This window comes from Falco peregrinus, chromosome 7 (genome assembly GCF_023634155.1).
Source record: "Falco peregrinus isolate bFalPer1 chromosome 7, bFalPer1.pri, whole genome shotgun sequence".
NCBI classification, from domain to species: Eukaryota; Metazoa; Chordata; class Aves; order Falconiformes; family Falconidae; genus Falco; species Falco peregrinus.
Window position 1 is genome coordinate 9366535 of NC_073727.1, and position 22551 is coordinate 9389085.

The 22551-nt window shown below is 40.4% G+C and overlaps 1 protein-coding gene across 2 annotated transcripts; it reads left to right on the forward strand.

Annotated features, from left to right (window-relative positions):
- Positions 1-27: 27 nt before the first annotated feature.
- GNG4 (G protein subunit gamma 4) lies at positions 28-14766 on the forward strand. Of its 2 annotated transcripts, XM_055809913.1 has the most exons (4): positions 33-180; positions 3733-3877; positions 6968-7073; positions 14013-14766. In XM_055809913.1, the coding sequence occupies exons 3-4, from the start codon at positions 6978-6980 to the stop codon at positions 14139-14141; spliced, it is 225 nt and encodes a 74-aa protein (XP_055665888.1). In that variant the 5' UTR covers positions 33-180; positions 3733-3877; positions 6968-6977; the 3' UTR covers positions 14142-14766. The 2 variants fall into 2 exon arrangements, with proteins under 2 accessions (XP_055665889.1, XP_055665888.1); XM_055809914.1 differs by lacking the exon at positions 3733-3877 and having other exon boundaries at positions 28-180.
- Positions 14767-22551: the final 7785 nt, after the last annotated feature.

Below are 22551 nucleotides of genomic sequence, written 5' to 3' on the forward strand. Positions count from 1 at the left end.
TTCCCGCCCTGCGCGGGGCGGGAGGGGCGGTGGGGGGAGCGTGAGGCGGCGGCGGCCCCACCCCGCCCGTCAGCGCCGGCCGCGCCATGTGCCGCGCTGCCCGCCGCCTGCTCGTCGCCGGCCCCGCACGGTGAGGGCGCCGGGGGACACCCCGCCGCCGCGCCGGAGGTGTGAGAGAAGGTACCGGGTGGGGCGAGGGGGGACTGAGCCGGCGGGCCGCGGCGGGAGCGGGGCTGGGGGCGGGGGTTTCTCCCTCGCTGCGACGGCTCTGGTGACCGGGGCAACCCGCCGCCAGGCAGGTCCCGCCGGCCGCCGGTAAACAACGGTGCTGGCAGCCCGGCGGGCGCGGGGAATACCCCGTTATCCGCAAAGGTCAGCTCCGGCCTTTGGGTTTGGTTGGGGCTGGCTTCGGGGGGGGTGTTGTCCGTCTCCGGGAAGGCTGCCGTGAGCCCGGGTGCCCCTGGGGCGGGCGCTGCCCGGCGCGCGGGCGCCTGGTCCCTCGGCGGGCTGAGGGGACGCGCGGGACGGCGGCAGCTTCGCCGCGGGCTGGCGCGCCCCGATGGCGGGGTCGGTGTGACTGCTGGGGGGGTCAGTCGGTCTGACTGCTGGCGGGAGCGAGGAACGTGCGGCGCTGGGAGCTGCTGCACGGCAGAACGAGTAAGGGAGCGCAGTCAGACAGAAAACTCGCAATAACAACTTGAAACGCATGTCTGCCCTGCAGGTGATAAAACCAAGCTCCTCGGTGGCGTGTTCTCTACACGTAACAATCTGGTTCGAGTACGTTTTAAACAAGATTTAAGTGGAATAATTCAGACTTCCACGTATATTTCTTTAAAAGCTCACAACCATCTTCTGAAGTTAGCTGAAGAGGTAAAAAAGTAGGTAGGAATCGACTTTTTGTTTCAGGCTTTCTGATGGCTTGCTGGCCTGTACGTGCATAGAACCTGTATGCTAATGGTAAATAAATTGCACGAAAGGATTGTCCTTGTCAAATGTCACATCAGTCCAGCCATTGTTTCCTTAGGCTTTTAAATGTTGAGAAGCAAGATGATTTTTTTTTTTATAAAAGATGTGGGCATGGTGGCAGGAATTTTTGGAACTCGACAGTTGGACTGGGTGTAGTACCTATGATAAAAACTGAGTTGGTGAAGTTTGGCTGCTTTGCTGTTACACGATCAGCAGTAGTCGCCATATATATGGAATGAAAATTGTACTCTGTCCTTATCATAAACAACAGTCTTGGCTTCAATAATTTCTGCTTATGCTCCTAAGCTTTTTCATAGTGGACAGAATATAAAATTGTAGTAATTTTCTATTATTTCTTTGTGCAGCCATGGGATAGAGAAAGCAAAAGGATTCCTTTGCCTCCCTCTCTGTTTACAGAGCTGTATCAGGTGTGGTAAATCTTGGAGTAAAAACTGAGATAGCAGGGGCCGTTGTTCCTGTCCCCTTTGGCTCTTTGTGCCCTGCAGATGAAGGGGAAATTGCCTATGTCATGTGGATGGTGATGCTAGCACAGATAGCTTATGCTCTTAGTGCAGGGGTATTTCTGAAGTTTCTCTTACCTAAAAGAGCAACTGTAGAACTTACCTTCTTCTCCCTCACGCTTTTCTTCTCTTTTGGTGGTTTTTTTCGTTCCCCTAAAATTCCTTTGATATGCTACTTCTGCATCAAATAGCTGTGAGGCTGTTAATTTTGCTGTTTATATTTCTGGTGCATTTGCAAGTGGGTAACGAAATGTGGCGGTCCTTCTGCAATTTAGAATGTGATTCAAGGATGATTCCTGCTACTGTCACTGGGACTTAGTTGCATGATTGGGTTGACTTTTGTGTTGTGTTGCATGGTCCAAGAAGTACAGAGCTTGTGCAGAAGGTGTTTTTCAGAGCCATGAACTCCAAGGTTCTCTGGTCTAGTAATTTCAGATCCATTGCTTTAGATTGCTGAAAGAAAGTAATAGGCAGCAACTGGGTTTAGGGCTTTTTAGATTGAATTCTGCTGGGCAGTTTTTTGGTATGGTGTGTTAAAGTTATACTTGGAAGTGTTGGGGGGGGGGAGAAATTGCAGTGCAGCTTTTCATCCCTGTTGCTTGTAGAGATCTGTACTGAAGAGCTTGAGAATTATATTTTGTTTCTATGTTTATCAAGTTTTCAGGCTTTTTCTGCATTTTACTAACAAGTGTTTCTAGAGTTCAGTAAATGTAGGTTGTACTCCTTACCCCTATGCAAGGTCAAGCTGTATGTGCAAATATTTGTGCAATTTCCTGGGTTATCATAAGATAAGTTGGCGTTTGAAGTGCTGTTGGGTACAGTCTAGTCTATCCTAAAAACAAATAAGGAAAAGTTGTTCTTTGTGAGCATTTTCATGAACCTTAGAGATTAAGATCTTTGGTACAAATGAGTTGACTCCACCCAGAAAAAGATCAAGTTTGTGTGAGGTTAAAAAAAAAACAAACCCCCAGAAAATCCAGCTGGCTCGGAGGTTGTCGCTACCCAGCTTTCAGGAGCAATGCTTTAGGAAGCGGCTGGCTAGCACGGTGTGCCAGTCAGCAGAAACTACTTGGCTGAAAAAGGCCGCGTAGCTGCCGTCACTATTCTTTGTTAAAGCAATCAGCGTTTCGCGTAAAGAAAGGAGTCACAGAGACTAGATTAATGAGCTCGGTGCACTGCATAAAAATACACTGGATAAATGAGCCGCTATATAATCTAGGTCCGCTGGCATGCATCAGTAACATGCAGACTGCACGTAGTCTGATCACTAACATAGTTACTGTAACTACGGTGATTATCAGGACTTGTATCGATCAAACTTAATAGGGGGCTGCTGGAAAAACAGCAGGAATGGACATGAGCAAACCCAGCTGAGTAATTTCTGGTTCAAGGCTTTTTAGGTATTCTAAAAGATGGGGAGAAGTGAATTGCTTTTGAGCATCAAAAGGAGCGTGGCCAGCAGGTCGAGGCGGGTGATTCTGTTCCGCTGCTCCATGCCGGTGAGACCCCACCTGGAGCGCTGTGTCCAGCTGTGGGGACCCCAGCACAGGAAAGGCATGGAGCTGTGGGAGCAGGTCCAGAGAAGGGCCACAACAGTGATCAGAGGGCTGGAACCCCTCTCCTGTGGGGAAAGGGTGAGAGAGCTGGGGCTGTTCATGTTGGAGAAGAGAAGGCCCTGGGGAGACCTTACTGTGGCCCTTCAGTACTTAAAGGGGGCCTATAAGGAAGGTGGAGACAGAGTTTTTTGTAGGGTCTGTGGCAGTAGGCCAAAGGGAAGAAATTTTTTTTTAATGAGGGTGATGAAAGATTGGACCAGGTTGCCCAGAGAGGTGATAGATGCCCCATCCATGGAAACATTCAAGGTCAGGCTGGATGGGGCTCTAAGCAACCGAGGTATTGGAGATGTTCCTGCCCATTGCAGGAGGTTGGACTAGATGAGCCCTTTAAAGATTCTTTCCAACCCAAACTGTTTTATGATTCTGTAGGCAGCCCCACAGATACAATACAAAGCTAATTGTGCCCTCCTGGGGATCTAAAGGCCTCTGGAATACCTGACTAGTTAAAAGAAGGTTACTTAGGAGAAAGGGTCAGAGCCATTTGTCAGGTTGCAGCCTTAAAACAAACAGAGAGAGATCCCACAAGAGGGTTTTTGAAGGAGGTGGCTTCCAAACATTCCACGGGATGGTTGTTTAGGGATAGGGTGTGTAATAGACTCTTCTGTAATTATTTTCTTTTTTCTCTCCAGAGCTTTTTTTCTAAGTAACAATATTATTTCATGAAAGAATATTGAGGTTATTAAAGAATATCAGAGGTCCTAAGGAGAGCAGAACCAGATCTCAGCCAAAGCTTTGTCTGCAAAGAGGACCGGTTCATCGCAGACTGGTTTTAAAGTGAGTACAATTCTCATTGTCAACATCACTTCGTATGTAACTTAACTGATGCACAAATATGTACTGTATTTGCAGACAGTGAGAGAAGGCAGAGATATATGTAGCTTGGTAAGTGAAATGTGAAACAGGAGAAATCCTTCTTACAAAGTTCTGGAACCAGAACTGTCTGTGTGAAGAAAAGAGATTAGATATTTGAATGAATGCTAAGCACTTCCAGAAATATGGTAGTTAAATATTTAAGTGCATGTAAAGGCCAGAGTAGGAGCAGGATTTGGAACAACAAATGTTTATGCTTCAGAGTATAAACAAACCTCTTACTTGGGATAAGTGGAAATTTTCTCCAGTGGCTGAAACTCTCAGTGCCAGACATTTTTCTTGTTAAAAGTTCTTTTTATGAAGCCTCTTACTCTGATTGTTTTCTGATATTGTGGAATAGTTTACCAGAGAAGGTACACATTTTCTTTTTTAAATTTTCCCCCGTTTGCTGTTTCAGAATATAGGTAAGGACATACGTTTGTGGCATTGTTTTGGGAACATGGTTTGGATTTTTTGAAGTGTTTTTGTGCCTAATAGCCTTTTCAAAATTCCGTGATGCTCTTAACTCAATTTCTTACTCAGTAGATACTTAAAAACTAGCTGGAGGTACTAGAAACAGTGTTCTCGCCAACTTTGATGCAGCCAGTGACAGTTCAAATTGTCTAGCTCTAATGTTTTTTACGGGTTGAGTGAATGAATTGCCAGAAAAGCTTGGGAGATCTGGAATTCTCTGGACTGTTCATGGGGTTTCAGCTGCTTAATTCAGTTTAATTGAAATGTATTACTCAAAATTAAATTTGCCTCTGGGCTTGGACTGTGGCAAATGTACAAATGGCTCTGTGACTTCATTTAGCTTTGACTTTTTTGGCTCAGTGGTCATTAGTAGTCTAGCTGCGGAGATGATAAGAAAATTAAAATGATTCATACTTGGGAGGGTATCATTTTGTAAACAAAGATAAATGTGTTTATTCTTATCTTTATGGATAGGTCACGACTTAAAAGCTAGGGGGTTGAGTTGAACAAAAAGTCCAGAGATGAGCTGTAATTCAGAACCTCCTGCTTTTGTGAATGTCTCATATCCTTTCTGCTTGTCCACTACAAGTCACAACAAATGTGAAAATTGTTTGGAGACAGTTGGCTGTGGGTTTTTGTACCATACATGGCATTTTATGAAAAGCCAGTTCCTCCACATGTATTTAATCCTGTGCCTTGTGAGGAATATGAGTTAAAAGACTGTAAACAAAGACCAAGACAGAAAAAAAAAAAGAAAAGAAGCTACTGTGTTCTGACATGATTTTAGATTAAGGGGGAAGCGTGCATTCTATTCAAGTGACATGTGTACAGAAAACCTGTTCTTTGTCTTGGCATGTATTAAAGCTCTATTTTTATTTGGCACAATTAATGTATTTTAAGGTAGCATTTCCCCTGCTGAGACTTACACAAGTGCTGAAAAAATTGTTTTGCCTCTGCAGGTTAGTGTTGAGTGTGGTTCCTCTATTCCACCGTCCCATTTTACAGCACAGGTTGCCAGTTTTAGAAAGAAGAAACATCTATCTTTGCCTTATCTTTGAACATCTGTGTTTTGTGGAGTCAAAGCAGTTTGAAAGTTATTCCTCCATTCTTTTTGTACTCTGGATTGTGTACTTTAAAATGCTTAAGACATTGTATATACTTTTTTTTTTTTCTTACAAGAGCATTTTCTGTGTCCTACTTAATTTCCCGTTTTTATCTTATACCCCAGTGATTGGGTCAGGTAAGCTGTTGTGTAGTTCTAGGTGTGTTCACGTTTTGTCCAGAAATAAGTTGGAAGTACTCATTTTGAAAGACCTGAGCCTAAAACTCTTTTGGCAGCAATACAAAACGCCTCCTTTTTTGCGTTTTCTCCTACATCCCATCTGCTTCTCACACCCTGTGTCCTTTGCATCACCTAACTTTGTATTGGCTTCTAACACTAGGTGTTAGACTAATCTTGCTTCAAGTGCCACTTGTGGCATACCATATATACAGGATCATAGGCGAATGTTTTGGCTGATTGAAACCTCAGCACCTAAGTCTTATTAGGTAGTATAACTAGTCCAGGACTAGTCTAGGACCAGACTTGTCTAGGTCATCTGTATCTTGTCTTAGCTTTCTTTCCATGTGGGCTTAGCCCAACTTCTTATGACTGAAAAATAGTAACTGTTACTTGTGCTGGACCAGCGCTGCATAATGGTGTCAGCCCGAGGTCTCCTAATACGTAGACCACCTAGGGCATGTATGTTGTAAGTTTATTTGAGGTTCAAATGTAATCATCGTAAATAATTTGGTAACAGTGCTGAGGACCCCATGATAGCAAGTTGACTTCAAGCCCTCAGGGAGTAGCAATGCAAGAAAACCAAACGCTGACGTACCTTAAATAGATGTCCCTTCCCAAAAGCTGCAGATCTCTTAAAGTAATGCATTCCTGTATTGTATAGTATAGTGTACTGGTTATCAGTTGTCTTTCGTCTTCACCGGGGATGAGTAAGCAAAAAGTTGGAAGCAACTACGTTATTTCTTCTTAATCTGTTACTTCATCTCTCAACTCTTTAAATCTATAGTCAGAATTTTGACTTGTTCTCTATCTTAAAATTCTCTCCTGATGCTTGGTGAGAGCAGCGTGGCGTTCATTTCCATTGCACACATTTCTGAACTTGTTTTCATGTTACTAGGTGTAACTGGAGCAAACCTGCGTAATGGCTGCAAGGACTGTTTGTGAACAGCTGTTCTGCGTTGGCAGTCTGAACCAGGGCAACCATTTCTACACTGAAATAATGGCCATGTGCTCTGCATTTGTATATTATTTGCAGAATTCAGATTGAATACTGGCAGTTGAGAACACAAATATGTAATGGAATAAGGTGCCATTGAACAAGATAACAGAAATAAATGGTGTCTGGTTTGTATTTGTGACCTACAGCCTGGCAGTATCAATGTGGTGGGTGAGGGGTGCTTAGATTTCAGATAACTGTCCTCTCACTGATTGCTGTATTTGCTACCTGCCCTTCTAAATTGTCTCAACTTTGTCTCTTCTAGGAAAAACAAAATGAAGGAACTAGTGGCAAACAGTACAACCAATATATCTCAAGCCAGGAAAGCTGTGGAGCAATTAAAAATGGAAGCATACATGGATAGGATGAAGGTAAACTAACTTAGACATACTGTTGATATTTTGAATTCACTCACTAGTTTGTGGTACAGCCTTCCTTTAATATTGCAGGAAGACTCAGTCAGCTGAAATAAAAAATAATATTTGTGTTGAGCTATGAAACAATATTCAGTACTGTGAATTAGTTATGTACTAACTGCTTGGTTTGATTGAAGTGATTTCTGAAGACTGGCTTCTGGTCGTCTTCTGTATTGAGTGCTTTTTACGTCTGTCAAAAGCGATATTTTGTGAAATATTTAAAATCAGCTGGCAGATGCACAGGTGCTCTTCTTTGTCACCTGTAGCTTGAATATAAGCGTAGCTCAGGTTTCTCAGTTCTCCTCCTTTGAGAACTGGAATAAGTCTTTAAGTATTGCAGTGCTTTTGAGTAACGATAAGCTGAGCTCAATTGCTTTGCTTTGTTTTGTTTTAGCACAGATGTCATTGCACAGAAGACATGTATAGTTGCGATGTTCAGCTATGATTCTTCACACTTGGTAGCCTGTTGTATGTGGAGATTTAGTTTTATCATGCCTTTAATGTATGTAGATTATGTAGATTAAATGTTTTAACTAAAGACACTATTAAACATAGGTTCTCAACATTTTTAACCAGAAAAGCCTGTGGATTATTCTTGCCCATCATTCTGCATTCCACTAGGCTAAAATTTTGTGAATAAATCAAGCACTAAAAACTAGTAGTGCCATAGAAAGTTTTAAGAAAGCAATGCTCATCTCTTTTGTGCGTGCTCTCTCTCTATACCTCTGAAAATAAGGAATAATTATTTGGATGAAAAACCCAGCCTCTGCAAGTAAGAAGAGTTTAGAGATGGAAAGATTAGAATAAAAGGAATGGATTTAAATATCAGGTTTTCTGCAAACAACTGTAACTGAGTTGTTACAAACTATAACTGAAGTTACAAACTCACTAACACAATTTGGAAATGTTGTACATTAAATTCTTCATGTGATCTTAATCAAGTCTGTTTGTCCATCCATCCAGCGTGCTGAAATTCTGTATGTAGTCAGCATGGAGACAATAGTATATAATAACAATTTCAAAATGGTATCAGATCATAAACTCACTAATTAGAAAGATAGTATTTTATAATTCAGAAATATTAGTGCAATTCACATGAGTATTGCTTATATGAAAGCAGACATTTCAGTTGCTCCATTTTGTCGCAGTTTTTAGCAAGGTCTTGTAAGACCATTGAATTTGCAAAACTATAGTTTCTGTCTTGTGTAGTATCTTGACAAATTAATCACATAATAGATGCCTGTTCACAGGAACAGGTATTTATATTTCCTTCAGTAAGGGAAGGTTGGCCTCTTCAGTGTTCAGTGGGGTTAGTCCCCTGATTCAGGTCACATTGCAGCTGCACAAACAGCAGAACTGGCAAGAAGGAACAGGTGCGCGTGAGTGGCAGAGGGAAGGGTTGGGAAAACATGGCCCAATTTATTAGAAGTTGAAATTGCTGATACTTAGTAGATTGTCTTAAACTTGCTTTTATATAATCAGTGGTAACATTCACATACCACATCATTAGCTCATTTATGCAGATAGCTTCATTAGTTAGATGTATAACATTCTTAATTACATATGTAAGAGAGACATAGGTTCTTTTTATAGTTAGTTTAATTAAAAAGAACACAGTTATTAGCAAGCGTGGCAGGCCTAAAAAACAAGATAGCTTGGAAGTGCAATTATTTCACCTCTCAGAACAGCTTGGGACCAAAAAGGCACCAAAGAAAATCTGATGTGTTTCAGTAGTCTGAGGGTTCCTGTGCTAACATAAACCAAAGACAATTTGCAAAATGTTTATGTCTTGATTTCTAGAATTTCTTTGAACAAGTATATGAGGGATTGTGAGAAGACGTCGGTTGGCTTTTTATTCCCTCAAGATCTGCTTTGCTTTTTGATCTTGAAACAGTTAAGTGTGTGTTTCCATATAGCCAAATTTTACCAAGAGACTTCCCAGTGGTTTCAACAGGAGACTTTGAGTTCTCAGATCATAACTGTAAAGGAAGAGAGATGAACTTACTTCCTTTTTTTGTGGTGTTTTGCATCCACTTAAACTAGTTAGACATTTAACAAAAGATCAGGGCTTTCCAACTAATTTAATTAAACACTGTTTTGCAAGTAGCTATAGCCAAGTGGTTATTCCCATAGTAGACAAGACCACATTGTAAACATTAAAAAGGTGCCTGTGTTATTGACTAGGGAAATCAGAATTTCCAGCTCATTTTTCTACTACAGAAGCACTTTGTTTTCCATGCACAGGAGCTGCTGTAAGCAGCAAGACTTGGGTCTGCTCAATTAAAATCTTTTAGTTACAAGTATGTTGATAGTTGCCCATTCCCCACTGTGTTCTGAATTTTTCAACTGATGTAAAATTGAAAATCGAGTCCTATAACCAGTCAGAGCAGCAAGCAGCACAGTGTTTTGAGGTTCCACAAAGGTAATTCACTGTTGAGCTGTGAAAGAAACAGAACAACTTAGAAGGGGAGGATGACGTTATTGGTGTATTGATCAGTGCTTGGAAAGGAGTATTACTGTAGTAGGTTTTTGTGAACTGTAAGAATCCCAGAAGGATTGTAAATTGAACCTGCCTACTTCCCTGCAGAAGGAACGGCTAGAATTAAAATGGAGGAGTAGGAAGGAGGAGGTGCGGGTTCCAAGCTAGAAAATATTAAATGAAATCAGATGAACAGTGGCCTCATGACTAGTAGAATAATGCATCTTCTGAAGACGCTAGGAGTAAAGTTGAGAAAGCAAAGATAATATTGTTGCTTTACTAGAGTTGTCCCCAGAATAAAGCACTATTTAATCTTCTCTTTGCAAGCAGAAAAGGAGTGCTCTGACATTTAAGAATTTTGGTGTATCAGGTGGAAAATATTCCTAACTGGTTCTGAATAGTGTTGGGAGATAAGTGGTGGGATTGCCAATAAATGTGCGTGAATCTCTTTGTTTTAGATGTAAAGGATAAGCAGAGTGGGTGTCATGGCAAGGATGGTAATTAGTCACAATCCGTGACAAGACAGATGACATAGTAATTGCAGCATTTTGCCCTGTCATTGAAGCTTGTAATTATTAGTGCAGCTAACAGGATTATATTCTAACTTTGGCTGTTTTTATCACCTCTGTTATTCTGAAATACAATGGTAAAATTCCACAGTCCTCCTGAGAATTCTTGAAAGCATCAGGGTTGAGTGTTTTGTTGTGGTTTTTTTTCTTCTGGTAATTTGACAAACCAGGTTTATTTTTCATTATACAGAATCATAAGAGTTGTATAAAATGTGAGGTCAGCGTGATACATACTCCATCCCCTCTGTCTATGTACTTTAGAAGATTAAAAAAAATGAAATGTTAACTTTCTACTAGAATTAATCAATCAAACTGGAGTCTGATTTTTTTTCTTTAGCCACTTCTGCAATATGTGTAAGTTACTTTGAATCTGCAGACCAAGCTGTATCGCGTAGGAGAGCTGAAATTGTCAATGTGTTAGCTTCATTTGAATATTCAAATTACATGTGTTTATTTTAATTCTTAGTTATTCTGAAACTGTCCAGCAGCATTCAGCTATAAATAACCCTAAGGGTGAGTAAAAGCTACGATAGAGTGGCCTTCATTTAACATCCTCCATGACACAAACAGGATGATCAGCACGTTATTTTGCATAGTAACAAACCACAGTATTGGCCATTAGGCAATCTCCACGTGCTGACATATGCTAAAGCAGCTGTCTCTGCTGTAGCCTTAATGCAATGCTCAATGCAGAGGTCTTCCCCCACTGTTGTTCTGAATAATGACACTGAGCAGGAAACTTGCTGGAGGCAGCATCGTATTTTGCTCTTTTTTTGGCTACAGTTCTGACTTTGCCAACACTGCTCACAGCCACAGGAACCAATGTTTTCATCGCCCCTGGAATGTGGTCAGCTATTGTAACTCCCGTTAGTGAGTGGTCATTACTGCACCGTGCAAGCCTAAGGTAGTCCACTTTTAGTGAAGAAATGGCCATAATTCACTTTTATAACTAATGTAATCCTAGTAGGAGGATTTCTCCTCCCCAAAGCTTTTATTTTTTTAAAGGATGAAAATACACGGCCTAGTACAGGTTTAGTTTGTGACAGCGTGCTGAAATGTGATCGTGTTCCTCAGTTCCTTGTTGCAGGTTTGTTTTCTACTAAATTGTACTATGGCTTGTCTAAGAGCAAACTAATTTGTGATTTAAGCACTGTGATTTTGAAGAAAGTGCTGGCTGTGCTTCGTGGCATTCCTACCAGCATTAGAGGACAAGTCAGGTGTAAAAATTTATGTTGTGCTTTTGCTAGTGAAAATCCTTTTTATTGTTATGTGATGGCAAAGCACAGTAATATGTAGAGAAACCTATAGGAAAATTTTACTCAATGGGTTTATCCCTTCTGAGAATGATGATTCCAGTTGTACTTCTCTTCCATCAGATGAAGAGCAGTATACTTGGGCTGATGTTGCTTAGCCATATGTAGAGCAAAGAAGACAGTTATGGGAGGGTCGGTCTGTTGAAGTCCAGTGTTGGTTCTCTGCTCTTGTAGGGTCAGTCTACTCAAAAAAATTTGGTGGTTTCATGAATAAAATAACTTATTCATTAGGTTGATAGCTGGAAGATGAAATGTACTGGGCATCATTAATAAACCCTGTCTCGGTGCCCCAGAGAATCAGACTAGCTCTCCATTCGGCTTTATGGCAGTAACGTTTATGATGACACAGCACTGAAAATGTCATTGAGCTATTTGTGGGCACCTGTGGCTCTGTGTTTAGCTTGCTCTGTTTGAATGCAGGAGTTCAGGACCAGCTGTTAAATTAATCGGAGCATAGAACTGCCTGAATTTGACAAGCAGCTGAGCTTGAAGGATGATAGAAGAGTGAAAACATGTATGTTAAACAAATTTTGAGTGTACTAGTGATTGCCATTACTTGAAAGTACTTCTCCAAAATGCTGTGGTGGTTCATTCCTCCTGACATTACTGGAAACATGCTAACCTCCTCTTCAGTCGGTGCATTCTATACTAGTTCATACTTTGCTGAGGTACAAACACAGGTCCTTAGCAAAGAAGAGTATGCTTTCTGTCTTTTGATCTCTTTTGGGCTTGATAGGAATTTCATAGTCCATCTACATTGTGTCTGTCTTCGGAGAATCTGCTTTTTAAAAATTCACAAGTAAATTTAAATGAAAATTGGGAATATGATAGGATTCCTAAGTTTTCTGTTGATTACGGTTCTTCCTCTATTCTAGACATGCCTTCACACCCTAAGCCTCGTTATTCTGTCATTGCTTAGCAAGTAGCTAACTGACATATTTCCGAAAAGAATTATAATCCTTTCTTTGTACTTTGAAGTAATTTTCCAACATTTTTGTTTGACCTGCTTCTCTTCTGAGAAGCACTGGTCCTTCTGAATATCAGTGCTCGTTCGCTCAGTTTAGCGCTCGGTCTCCTGCTTTGCGCTGGCCCAGCAATCTATTGTTCACCATAGTGTCTGCCCACCCTTTTGTCTTACAGGCCAGTTCAATGGCAGACTAATTTTAAGTGAACTAAACATCTTTGCTTCCTCTAGGTACTTTATGGGTTCGAGCATTCTACAAAGGCATATTTTTAGAAATAAAGTCAGTTATTTTCTTCCAGAAGTTAATTTAAATTTCATAATTTGAAGCCTACTACAGGCTGTACTCATGCCAAAGCAAGCAGGGTGTGGGGAAGGTAAAGCTAACAGTGATGACACACCTGCTAGAAAAATACCAGAAATCCGATTTGTTTTTCCTCTTCACTATAGTTGTGCAAACATGCCAATTTCAGTGTTTGACTTGGGAGAAGCTGTCATGCTGGTCAGAGGAAAGGCTTTTTTGTAAAGACTTCCTGTCTAATTTTCTCAGCTATCATAATATTGGAAACACAATAACTAAACAAAGCAAAGAGATACAGATGGTGGTAAATACCTTGCTAACTGAGCAGAAAAAAACTTTCATATATACATTCTAAATTCTTGGGAAAAAAAAAGTCACAGTGGCCTAATGTTTACCATTTTCTGGTAAAAATCTTATGGCACAAAGCCGCAAAGATTACAAGGCTTCAGCTACAACTGAAATGTTTTAATATTCCATTTTTTATTTCGTGCAAAATTTGTTGTATGCCAACACACTGTTATATTCTGTAGGACTTTCCAGTAAGTGTAAACCAACATTCTGAATTTAAAGACTTCAGAATTGTTCATTTTAGAAGTACAAAAATAGTAAGACAAAAATACTGAAGTAATGCTTAAGTTTAATGCTGTGAATAAGGTGCTACTTAGAATAACTTACTAAGCGGAAGGTACTAGTCTGACTTGATTGAAAAGAGCAATGTTTAGCTTAAATGAGAGCTATGGCACATGATGATGAAGTGTTTCTCCCAATTTTTCATTTCTTTTAATCCCATGGTCATGTGCCTAAAGAACACTTTTTGTTTGTTTTGCATCCAGAGCAGCAAAGGGTAGAGAGGCAGCCTGTGGAAAACCTTACAATCGTGGGAAGAAAGACTGGGAATAGGAGTTGAAGCAGGCGGCCTCTACAGGAACACACGCTTCAAGGAGAATCCCTATTGCTTATGGGCCATCAGCATATACATGTTTTAACGAGGACATGCTCCTGACCTTCCTTCCGATGGAGAGCAACAACTGAACACAAATCATATAAATTGATACCATCTCATGTCACTATGTTAGATAAAATGTATTTAAGGATTACTAGGCCTAGTAAGAGCAAATTCAGAATTGTGGTCCCTAGTAATTTAAAGGACAAACCAATCGACTCCTAAATTATGATAGCCTCCATTATCATATGATATGTGAAGAATATTTATGCAGTGCGGATTGGTTCAGAATTAAGTGTTACAGTAGTTCTCTCTTTTCTTCTATTAGGTATCCAAGGCTGCAGCAGATTTATTGGCATATTGTGACGCTCATATTGGAGAAGATCCCCTTATTATTCCAGTGCCTGCATCTGAAAATCCCTTTAGGGAGAAGAAACTCTTTTGTACTATCCTTTGAGTCAGTTTTCAATTAAAAATGTCTTCTACTGAAATTTGGTATCAGTATTGCACGCTTTTGGTTTTAGCTTTTTTTTTCCTTCAGATATCAATATTTAGCTTATAATTACAATATTTTTAGGAGGTAGTACATTTTCTGGTAAAATTTTTTTCAAAAAATTCAAGGTAATCCTTATCTTTTGGACCAATGTACAAGCTTAATTTCAGTTCTTCATAAAGATCCTTTTGGTTTTAATGGAGGCATTGAGTACAGTATCAAGTGGTAGATATCTTTGCCAGTCATAGATTTTTCTGAGACCTAAATGAGTCATACCATTTATTGAAGCTATTTTTAACATTCTTACTTTTCTTCGGTAGGTGAATTTAATTCATTTGCCTTTACAAATCTATATCTAAAAAGAGTAGTGTGACCTTTCGTGAAGTAGCACTATTTAGGAAAAAATCCCAGTGATTTATGATGTTTGGAATGATTAGTCTTACAAAGTAAGTGGTGTTTATAAATATGTTTTCTGAAGACTGTAATAAACGACTACAGAAACTTAGTAAAGCAACATTGTAACTACAGGAAAAATGAAGATGTATAGTTGCACACCGGGATTGCATCAATAAAACCGTAGAGAAACATGGCTGCTTGCATCTTCTTTTGGATGATAATGATTTAAATTAGTTTAGAAAGGAAACTGAACGGTAATATATCCGCTGTTCCTAAGGGTCTTAGTGGAGGGTGTAAATCTGCCCTGATCACTACAGGGAGGGGGATAGCATTTTCTAAGCAGCGTTTGGTGCTTTTGTCGATGAGAGCAAGACTTTACAGGGAGGGAGAGTAATGGTAAATGAACGTTTTTCTAGAATACACCGCGAGACCACTGTGCTATTAAGTTTGTAGATTTTGCAGCCACAGATTAATCATGAGATAAGTTATCAGCAAGTAATTTCTGGAGGTTCTGGGAGGTTTTTTGGTTTGACTGTTTAAAATGCAGTGAGAGGAGAAGAGTGAGGTATGGAATATGTCTGATCTGTTGCCTTCAATAAGTAAAATTAAGCTCAATCAAGGCATCTGGTGGAAACAACTGTTACATGATAGGCTTTTTCCTTTTTTTTTTTTTAATTCTCTTCCTTAAAAAAAAAAAAAGTGAAAGCTCTTCTCTGGTCTGGTACGTTAGGAGAGTTCTCTCGCTGCAGTAGTTTGTATGTACAGTGGGTCAGTGTACTGGAAGCATCGCTCCTTGGAAAAAATGCCTGTGAAGTCGGCCCCGTGCGTAAGGCAGGAGATGGTTTCGGTGGAAAACTGCACTAGTCTGGGTGAGCGGAGGCTCTGAACAGCCACCCATAATGCAGCATGCGTCCTCTGTGCAAACTCCTGTTTCGTTAGCATCTTAAATACCTGCAAGGCAAAGACCAGCTGAGCAACTGATGGCCCTAGGATATGCTAAAATGCTGAATTTAGATGCTAAAAAAGGGCATTTTTAAATAATAATAAATAAGAAACTGCATTTAGCCTGATGTGCACATACCTGCTCCAGCTTATTTCTAGCAGTTTCTGTTAATGTTTGTTGTACTGTTCTGTGCAGTGGCAATACAAGATGTCTGCATTCAACAGCTTTTGTTTTCTTTGCCAATCGACTTGGATAATGTGCTGCACCCAACTGCTTTCAGCTACCAGTCTAGTCACATGGGACAGGTGGCTTTGGGCTGTGGATCTGCTGCCGGCCAGATCATTCAACACGTGTGTCTAACAGAGAACTTCGATGTTAATTTAGTTCTTGTGATGTTATTCTGAAAAAAAATGACATTCCTTCTAACCAACAGGCTTTTGGGACATCTTTCATTTAAAGGTTTCGGTTTTAACTTGGCAGCTGAAGACACCAGTAGTCTAGTAGGCGCAGAGCTGCTTCACAGTGCCGATTCTGAAAAACATTCAGATGTCTTGAACAGCTCTTGTCTGGGCTAGGTTTGCCCTTGGTTCCTATTTCAAAGTTTTTAGGTTAAGATTCCCATTCCTAACTTTCAACAAGAATATTTCTTAATGCATGATGTGTTCAGATTTATTTTGAGGGTAGAGAAATAGGCTTTAGCTAACAGAGTAGCTATTTTATTGACAGTGAAATAAAAATGGCCTTCTGAAAATATTTGTTAAAAAGGAGCAACAAAATGCTTAATAAGGATCTTTAGGGAATCCTTCCTACACTGTACATGATTTGGTAACTGCTCTGATCACCATGGCAACATTTTCATTTGTCCTTCCGCATGTATGGCTTTAACTGGAACAGCATGAGAGGGGAATATAGGGCATACGGCTTTATCCTCAAAGGCTTTGTAACAACTTGCGTTTGTGGCTCATCATTAACGTTCCAGTCTAAAATAACAAAATTGCCACAGCTTATTACAGTATTGCAAACAGCTTGCTTTCTGTTTCCAATTAGCTTTAGCATCTGAGGTCTTGAGATTGAAACATTTCACAGTAGTTTTGAGCATGGCTAGTGACAAGAGCTGCCTTTACAAAAATCCAGTAGTATTATTCAGGAGAGGGGAATGTAATTGTTTCAAAGTTAAGTTTTTTCTCCAAAATTTTTCTTCAAGTAGTTGTGAACATGTTGGACTTTTAGGGTTTTCATAGCTGGTTTCCATGTTGGTGGTTTCTTTCATCAGGTAAAAAATTTTGTATCTGTGGTTTCACGCGTCTAATTTTAAAAAAGGAAACACATGGACTGCCATAAATTGTGTATTTATTTTAGCAGATGTCTGTAATGGAACTGAAGAGGTTAAACCATGGAAACATAACTCCTTAGTGGAAAACAGGGCAGCTTTCTCTGATATCATTGGGCCTCATTTACCAGTTCCTTGAAGGAATATATACTACTGGTAAATTACTAATTTGAAGGGGCAGGGGCACACACACCTGGAATATCAGCGGTTCAAAATAATTGTAACAGCTTTGGATCACATAAGAATATATGACTTAATAATTGAGAACACCATCAAAATACTGACTCTCTGAAGAGAATGGCATCATCTGTCTTTTTTGATGCCGGCTTGATCCACAAATCAACATTTAAAAGAATGCCTTTTTCTCCAATCCCTCCAAACCATGAAATGACTTTGTCACTATTGTATTTTTTGCTGCTTTGACCTTTGAGGTGGTTAAGTTAATCTGCTATTTATAGTTAAATTTCATGCTCAAACTCTACACAAAAATACCTGGAAGTTCTTGGATATTTTTCTAAAAATAAAAACATATTCTATCATGAAGTTTAGCATGATTTTTAAAAAAAGATGCCTTCCAAAATGTGGCTTTGTTTAAAAGTAAGGTTTCCTGTAGGCTGAAGCAACGAGTTGTTATTTTCCTCAAACAGTCTGATGTGATTCCCACTCCAATGAGAACAAGACCAGGCCTGTTACCACCCTAGTGTTGTTCTCTCTCTCTGTTTTATTTCAGATGCCATTAGGCTAGTCGCTTTGTGTTTCAGGCCCTGAAAATAATGCAGGCTCCCTGTTAACAGTGTGAGTTGGGGCTGTCACCTGACGGAATGAGAACTTTGGAACAGAAGCTGGATTCAAGGAGTTTTTGACACGTTATTGGCGATCCTTTCTTCATACCCTAGTGCTTGCTGCTGTGATGAAATGAGACTTCCCAAGGGTAGATTAATGGTAAATTATAACATGTCAGTAGCACTTGTGGAGCTGGCTGTTTTGCATTCCTCAGATTAATCTCCTTGGTTTACCTTGAATTTAAAATGTTATCATTTCAATGCTAAAAACTGTTTCCCTCTATTACATACCCAATTCCCCTTCTTTGCTTCCTACACCATGTATTAGATTAGTAGCAGGGTGCTTGGCTGGTGCTGATTGGCAAGATTTTTAGTCTAGCCTCTACAAAATCATGGTTGAAGGAAGGGAGAAAAATGGAAGTTTAATTTAAGCTATTCTAGGTCACACCATAGATTAAAATAAACACAAGCTTTGCTGTCGGTGATACAAGGGTAAACACAGGAGGTGTTGCCAACTGATTCGGAAGGATGTCATTAACAAAGCATTTTTGCAGTGACTTGCATTAGGATCAGCTCCAGTGGAAGGAAAGAGCAGTTTAATAACAACGTTCTGTACAGGTGCATATGAAAGCCTGGAACTTTAATATAGCAGTCATTCATCCAGTTGAATTTCTGATTTCAAAAGAGTAACAAAAGATGTACTTTGGGAGGACCCAATTATATAGTTTTTCCTATTTCTTAATTGCATAGGAGTAAAAATCTGTATACATAATTCTCCTAGAAAATGCTGTAGTTACGGATTTCCTTTGGGTCTGCATCAGAATCTGGATTTGTTTCTTCAAGGAGACGAAAGAAAACTTGGGGGAGAAGTTGTTCCTAAGAAATAGAGGTTTCTTGTACTGAAAACTTAGAATACTTGGTCATTAGACCGACTAAAATAGTACTGCAATGAATGAAAAATAGTGGGCACAATTACCAGAATACGCGCTATATAAAATGTTACAGGCATCTGCATATTTAATCTTTAGGAAGAATGATATTTGGAATAAACATTGTACATTAGCATCTAGTTGAATTCAGCTTTATGGCACTATTAAATTAAGTACAGCCATAAATACTAGAACTCGTGTGGGATCAACTTTTCTGTCTGTTAGAGGAAGATGTACATCTGAGTTTGTCAAGTACGTTTACACCACTCACACTTTGTGAACAAAACAAAACCCTAAAATAGGGTCTTTTCTTTCCCGAATTCCAAGTGGAAATTGCACAGGATCGTCTGTTACTGCCACCTACTGATAAAGTGATAAACAGCCGACTGAAACAGAAAAAACGCCAGTGTCAATTAGAAATGACCTCAAAGGAGGACTTTAAATTAATGCACACGCTCTCAGAAAGAGAGAGCCAGCGCTTCTGTTTTGGTGGTCCGTACAGTGTAAGGCATCGCCTGTCGCTGTGGTGCTGCCGGGGCATGGTTCAACCTCACGCTTCAGTTCCAGACTGCTCAGTTTAGGAAAAGATGAAAGTCAAATACATGATTTGGTTAAATAGGTCAGGTGTCCAGCTAAAAAGCACTTGGAAGAGTTGTGGAAATCTTTGAGTGCATCCATTGGAGTTGCTTTGTACTCCTTTCTTGAATTTTGTTTTCCAGTTTCACATGTGACTCCGCTGCCTGCTCCTCATCGCCGCTGTGCCACCACTTAGGCTTTTGCCTTTCGCTCCCCTGAGCAGGTGATCGGACTGCAGGCAGCTGGCAGGCCTGGCTCTAGGCCAAGCGGGTCCCCAGCACAGTGAGCACTAACCATCTCTCCTTTTTGCCTTCCTCTTCGCAGAGCCGTGCAACAGATTTCGCGTGACTGACTGCTGCACTATTCCTTCGCATTCAAACTTTGCTCCTGGCTGCTGGGGTTTTTTTCCAGTTACTGGAGGATAGTCCAAATACTTCCTCGCACCCCATGGGATAAGTAAGCAGCCAGAACAGAGCTTACACTTAGAATAGCATTTTATGGAAAATGCACTAGGCATGGCGTAAGAATGTGTTCCGAAAGACCACCTGTTCCACAAAATCTATTTGTTGCGTAGCATCTCACGTTGTGCCTTTGAACTTCAGGCTGCATACCTGAGCCTTTCATTCTTTCTATAGCCTGCTCTAAAGAGATGCACAATTTTTTTCAGTGAAAGGAAGGAATGAGCCAAACTTTGTAGAAAAGAACCACTGTGACTTTTTAAAAACCTTTCAAGTAGCAGTGACTTTAAAGATCTTTACAGTGTAGCAGCCTCTCTCTGGCAAGTGTGGCTCACCTGACTTTCGGCTGTAAATTATCCTTAACTTTCTTGTTGCAAAGACTGTTCACTTCCATGGTTCTTGTACCGATTCTTGTCTGACAGGTTTCCCCCAGAGAGCATACCAGCTTTTATCCTACTCACCTGAACACAACACACGGATTTCCAATATATGTATGTCTGCAGTGGTGATATGAATGTGTTAGTCATATCCTTAAAAGATCAAATGAAAAAACTTCAGATGCTAAGATTCTCATGAAAAAATACCTCGACAGAAGCATTGAGAACATAAAGAATGTTAAATAGCCTTTCTGAGGTCTGGCCTTCTTTCTCAGACAGCACTTGCATGTTTTGTTCTGGGAATTTGTTTCAGACTCTGGAAAATAACTATGGAGAGCAGGTCTGAGATACCTATTTGTGAGAAATTACAAGGCAGTAAAAGTGATTATATTTCTTTACAGTTCTGCCCATACCAGCTAAACAAATACGTGCAGCAAGGATGCGAGCACATCTGAGGATATTTAAACAGAATCTGAATAAATGCAAAAAATACATTAAAAGAGCATTGAAGAAGCTAAGTTAAGCGCTCATTTAAGAAATGTCAGAGTTAAATTTGCTTATGCATCTTCCATTTGCCTTTCTCATTTTTATGCAGCACTGTTCCAGATTGCCATTGCAGGAATTCCCGCAAGGCACAGTATAGGCAACGCTCAGTTAATGAGCAGTTACTCAATACTATTTTGGTGTCTTTATTGATTGTGTAGCCCCAGGCCTGATTTACTCACAAATTCTACTTTCAGTGTAGAACTATTCCCTGAAGAGCTTCTCTGTGGTGCTCATCACAGATTGCTTCACAAAGTAGCTCCGCAGTATCCTGGAGGAATGTGAGGGTGGAACTATTCCCATCTTAACAGCGAAAAGCTGAGGCACAGCCTGCACACAAAGGGTGAGATTGTCAGTACCTGCCTCTTCAGAGTAGTTAGCTCTTTCAACGTGTCAAGCAATGTTCCCATTTGCTCAAGCTTCAGCTATGAATCTTCAGCTCTACAAACTGGAGGGACTTTTGCAAGTCAAACACCCAGAAACTAAGCAGAAAAAAGCGATGTGTAATGTTTAGTTTCGTCATTTTCCTGGTATCACACGGAGGCAATGCCAGGACCCAGCTCCCCTAAGCAGCAATGACCCATGGCCTTGTCACACTATCTCATGGCCCCACCTCCTCCACTGCACATCTTCTGCAACAAATGAAGCAGCCAGCTGGTGCGTTCTGCAGCAGAACATGTCCATCCTAAAGCAGGGTAAGCACCGTGAGGAGAAAATAGCACCGAGTCATGTAAAATTTTTTAAAATTAAATACTATCTACCCAGTGATAGATAATAATGAGATGATAAATGATGTGCCCCCGATCTGCTTTGTAATCCCCTCAACTGCTTAACTCTTTACCCAGGCATGTGATTAAAAAGCATTTTTGCTGTTGTAGGTCTCGGCAGGACTTCTATAAACCTTACTCTTTTCTGTACCCACACCCTGTAGTCTTTGTGCCACTTGTTATAAATAGCAGCATACTGGCTGCACGTGAATGAGCTCACCGCACAGGCTCCTGCCACATTGTTGGGATTATGGTGTTCCACATCTCTGCAAGACATTCCTCTGTTTGCTCTCCAAAACATGCCTGTCGAGATGTAGCTGCTACCATACAGGTGGTTTTAAGTCCACTTCTGGTTTTGATTGTCATGAACATGTGAAGGAGTCAACTACAGCTGTGAAATTTATTATTGCTGTATTGGTATGTCTGGATAACTGTGATGTCCTGCAAGCCTATTTTGTATGGCAATTTTCAGCTCTTGTGCAGGTTAGGCTGGGTCTGATTAAAAAAAAAAACCAAAACAATCCGGCTGAACATCACCTTCTTTCCGGAAGATGACAAGGGTATTCTAATTTAGCCCTCTCTAGAATAAGGGGTGGTGACTTGGTCATCCACCAGGATGTGCAAGTGACCACTTTGTGAGCAGACATGAAACTTGAAGCTCCACCTTTGCGCAAAGGAAAGTGAGCTGAGGGAAAGCTGGGCTGTCTTTGTCTGCTTACAATCTCAGAGCTGTTCTGGTTGCTAGGTTCTTGCAATGCCAGTGAAAGGAAGACCCTACAGAATATTCTTGGACCTTTGAGAAGTCAGTCCAAACTGTGGCTTCTGCCAAAAATCAGAGCCATGTGCCAAAACTATTAAGACTTCTGGACAGAAAACATGAAGGAAGAAGAGCAAGTTACAAAACCATTTTGCAAAGCCTGTGCTCTGAAGAGTCATAAGGATGCAAAAACTTCATTTTTTTTAAAAAAAAAGGTCAGCAAAACAATAGGAAAATAATTTTAAACAAAACGAGCATTTTTTTTCTTAATGTTCTTAGTTAACTTCTTTAACTGGAAGTTAATTTGGAAAAATTAACAAGAAAAATTATGGAGAAGATTATACTGGCTACTGTTGAAAGGCATTTAAAAAGTAATGCAATCATCAGAACAGTCGACGTGGGTTCACAAAAGGAAAGTCGTGTTTAACTAATCTGATATCCTGTGATAGGGCCACCCACCTAATGGGTGAAGGGAAGGCGGTGGATGTAGTTTTTCTGGATTTTAATAAGGCTTTT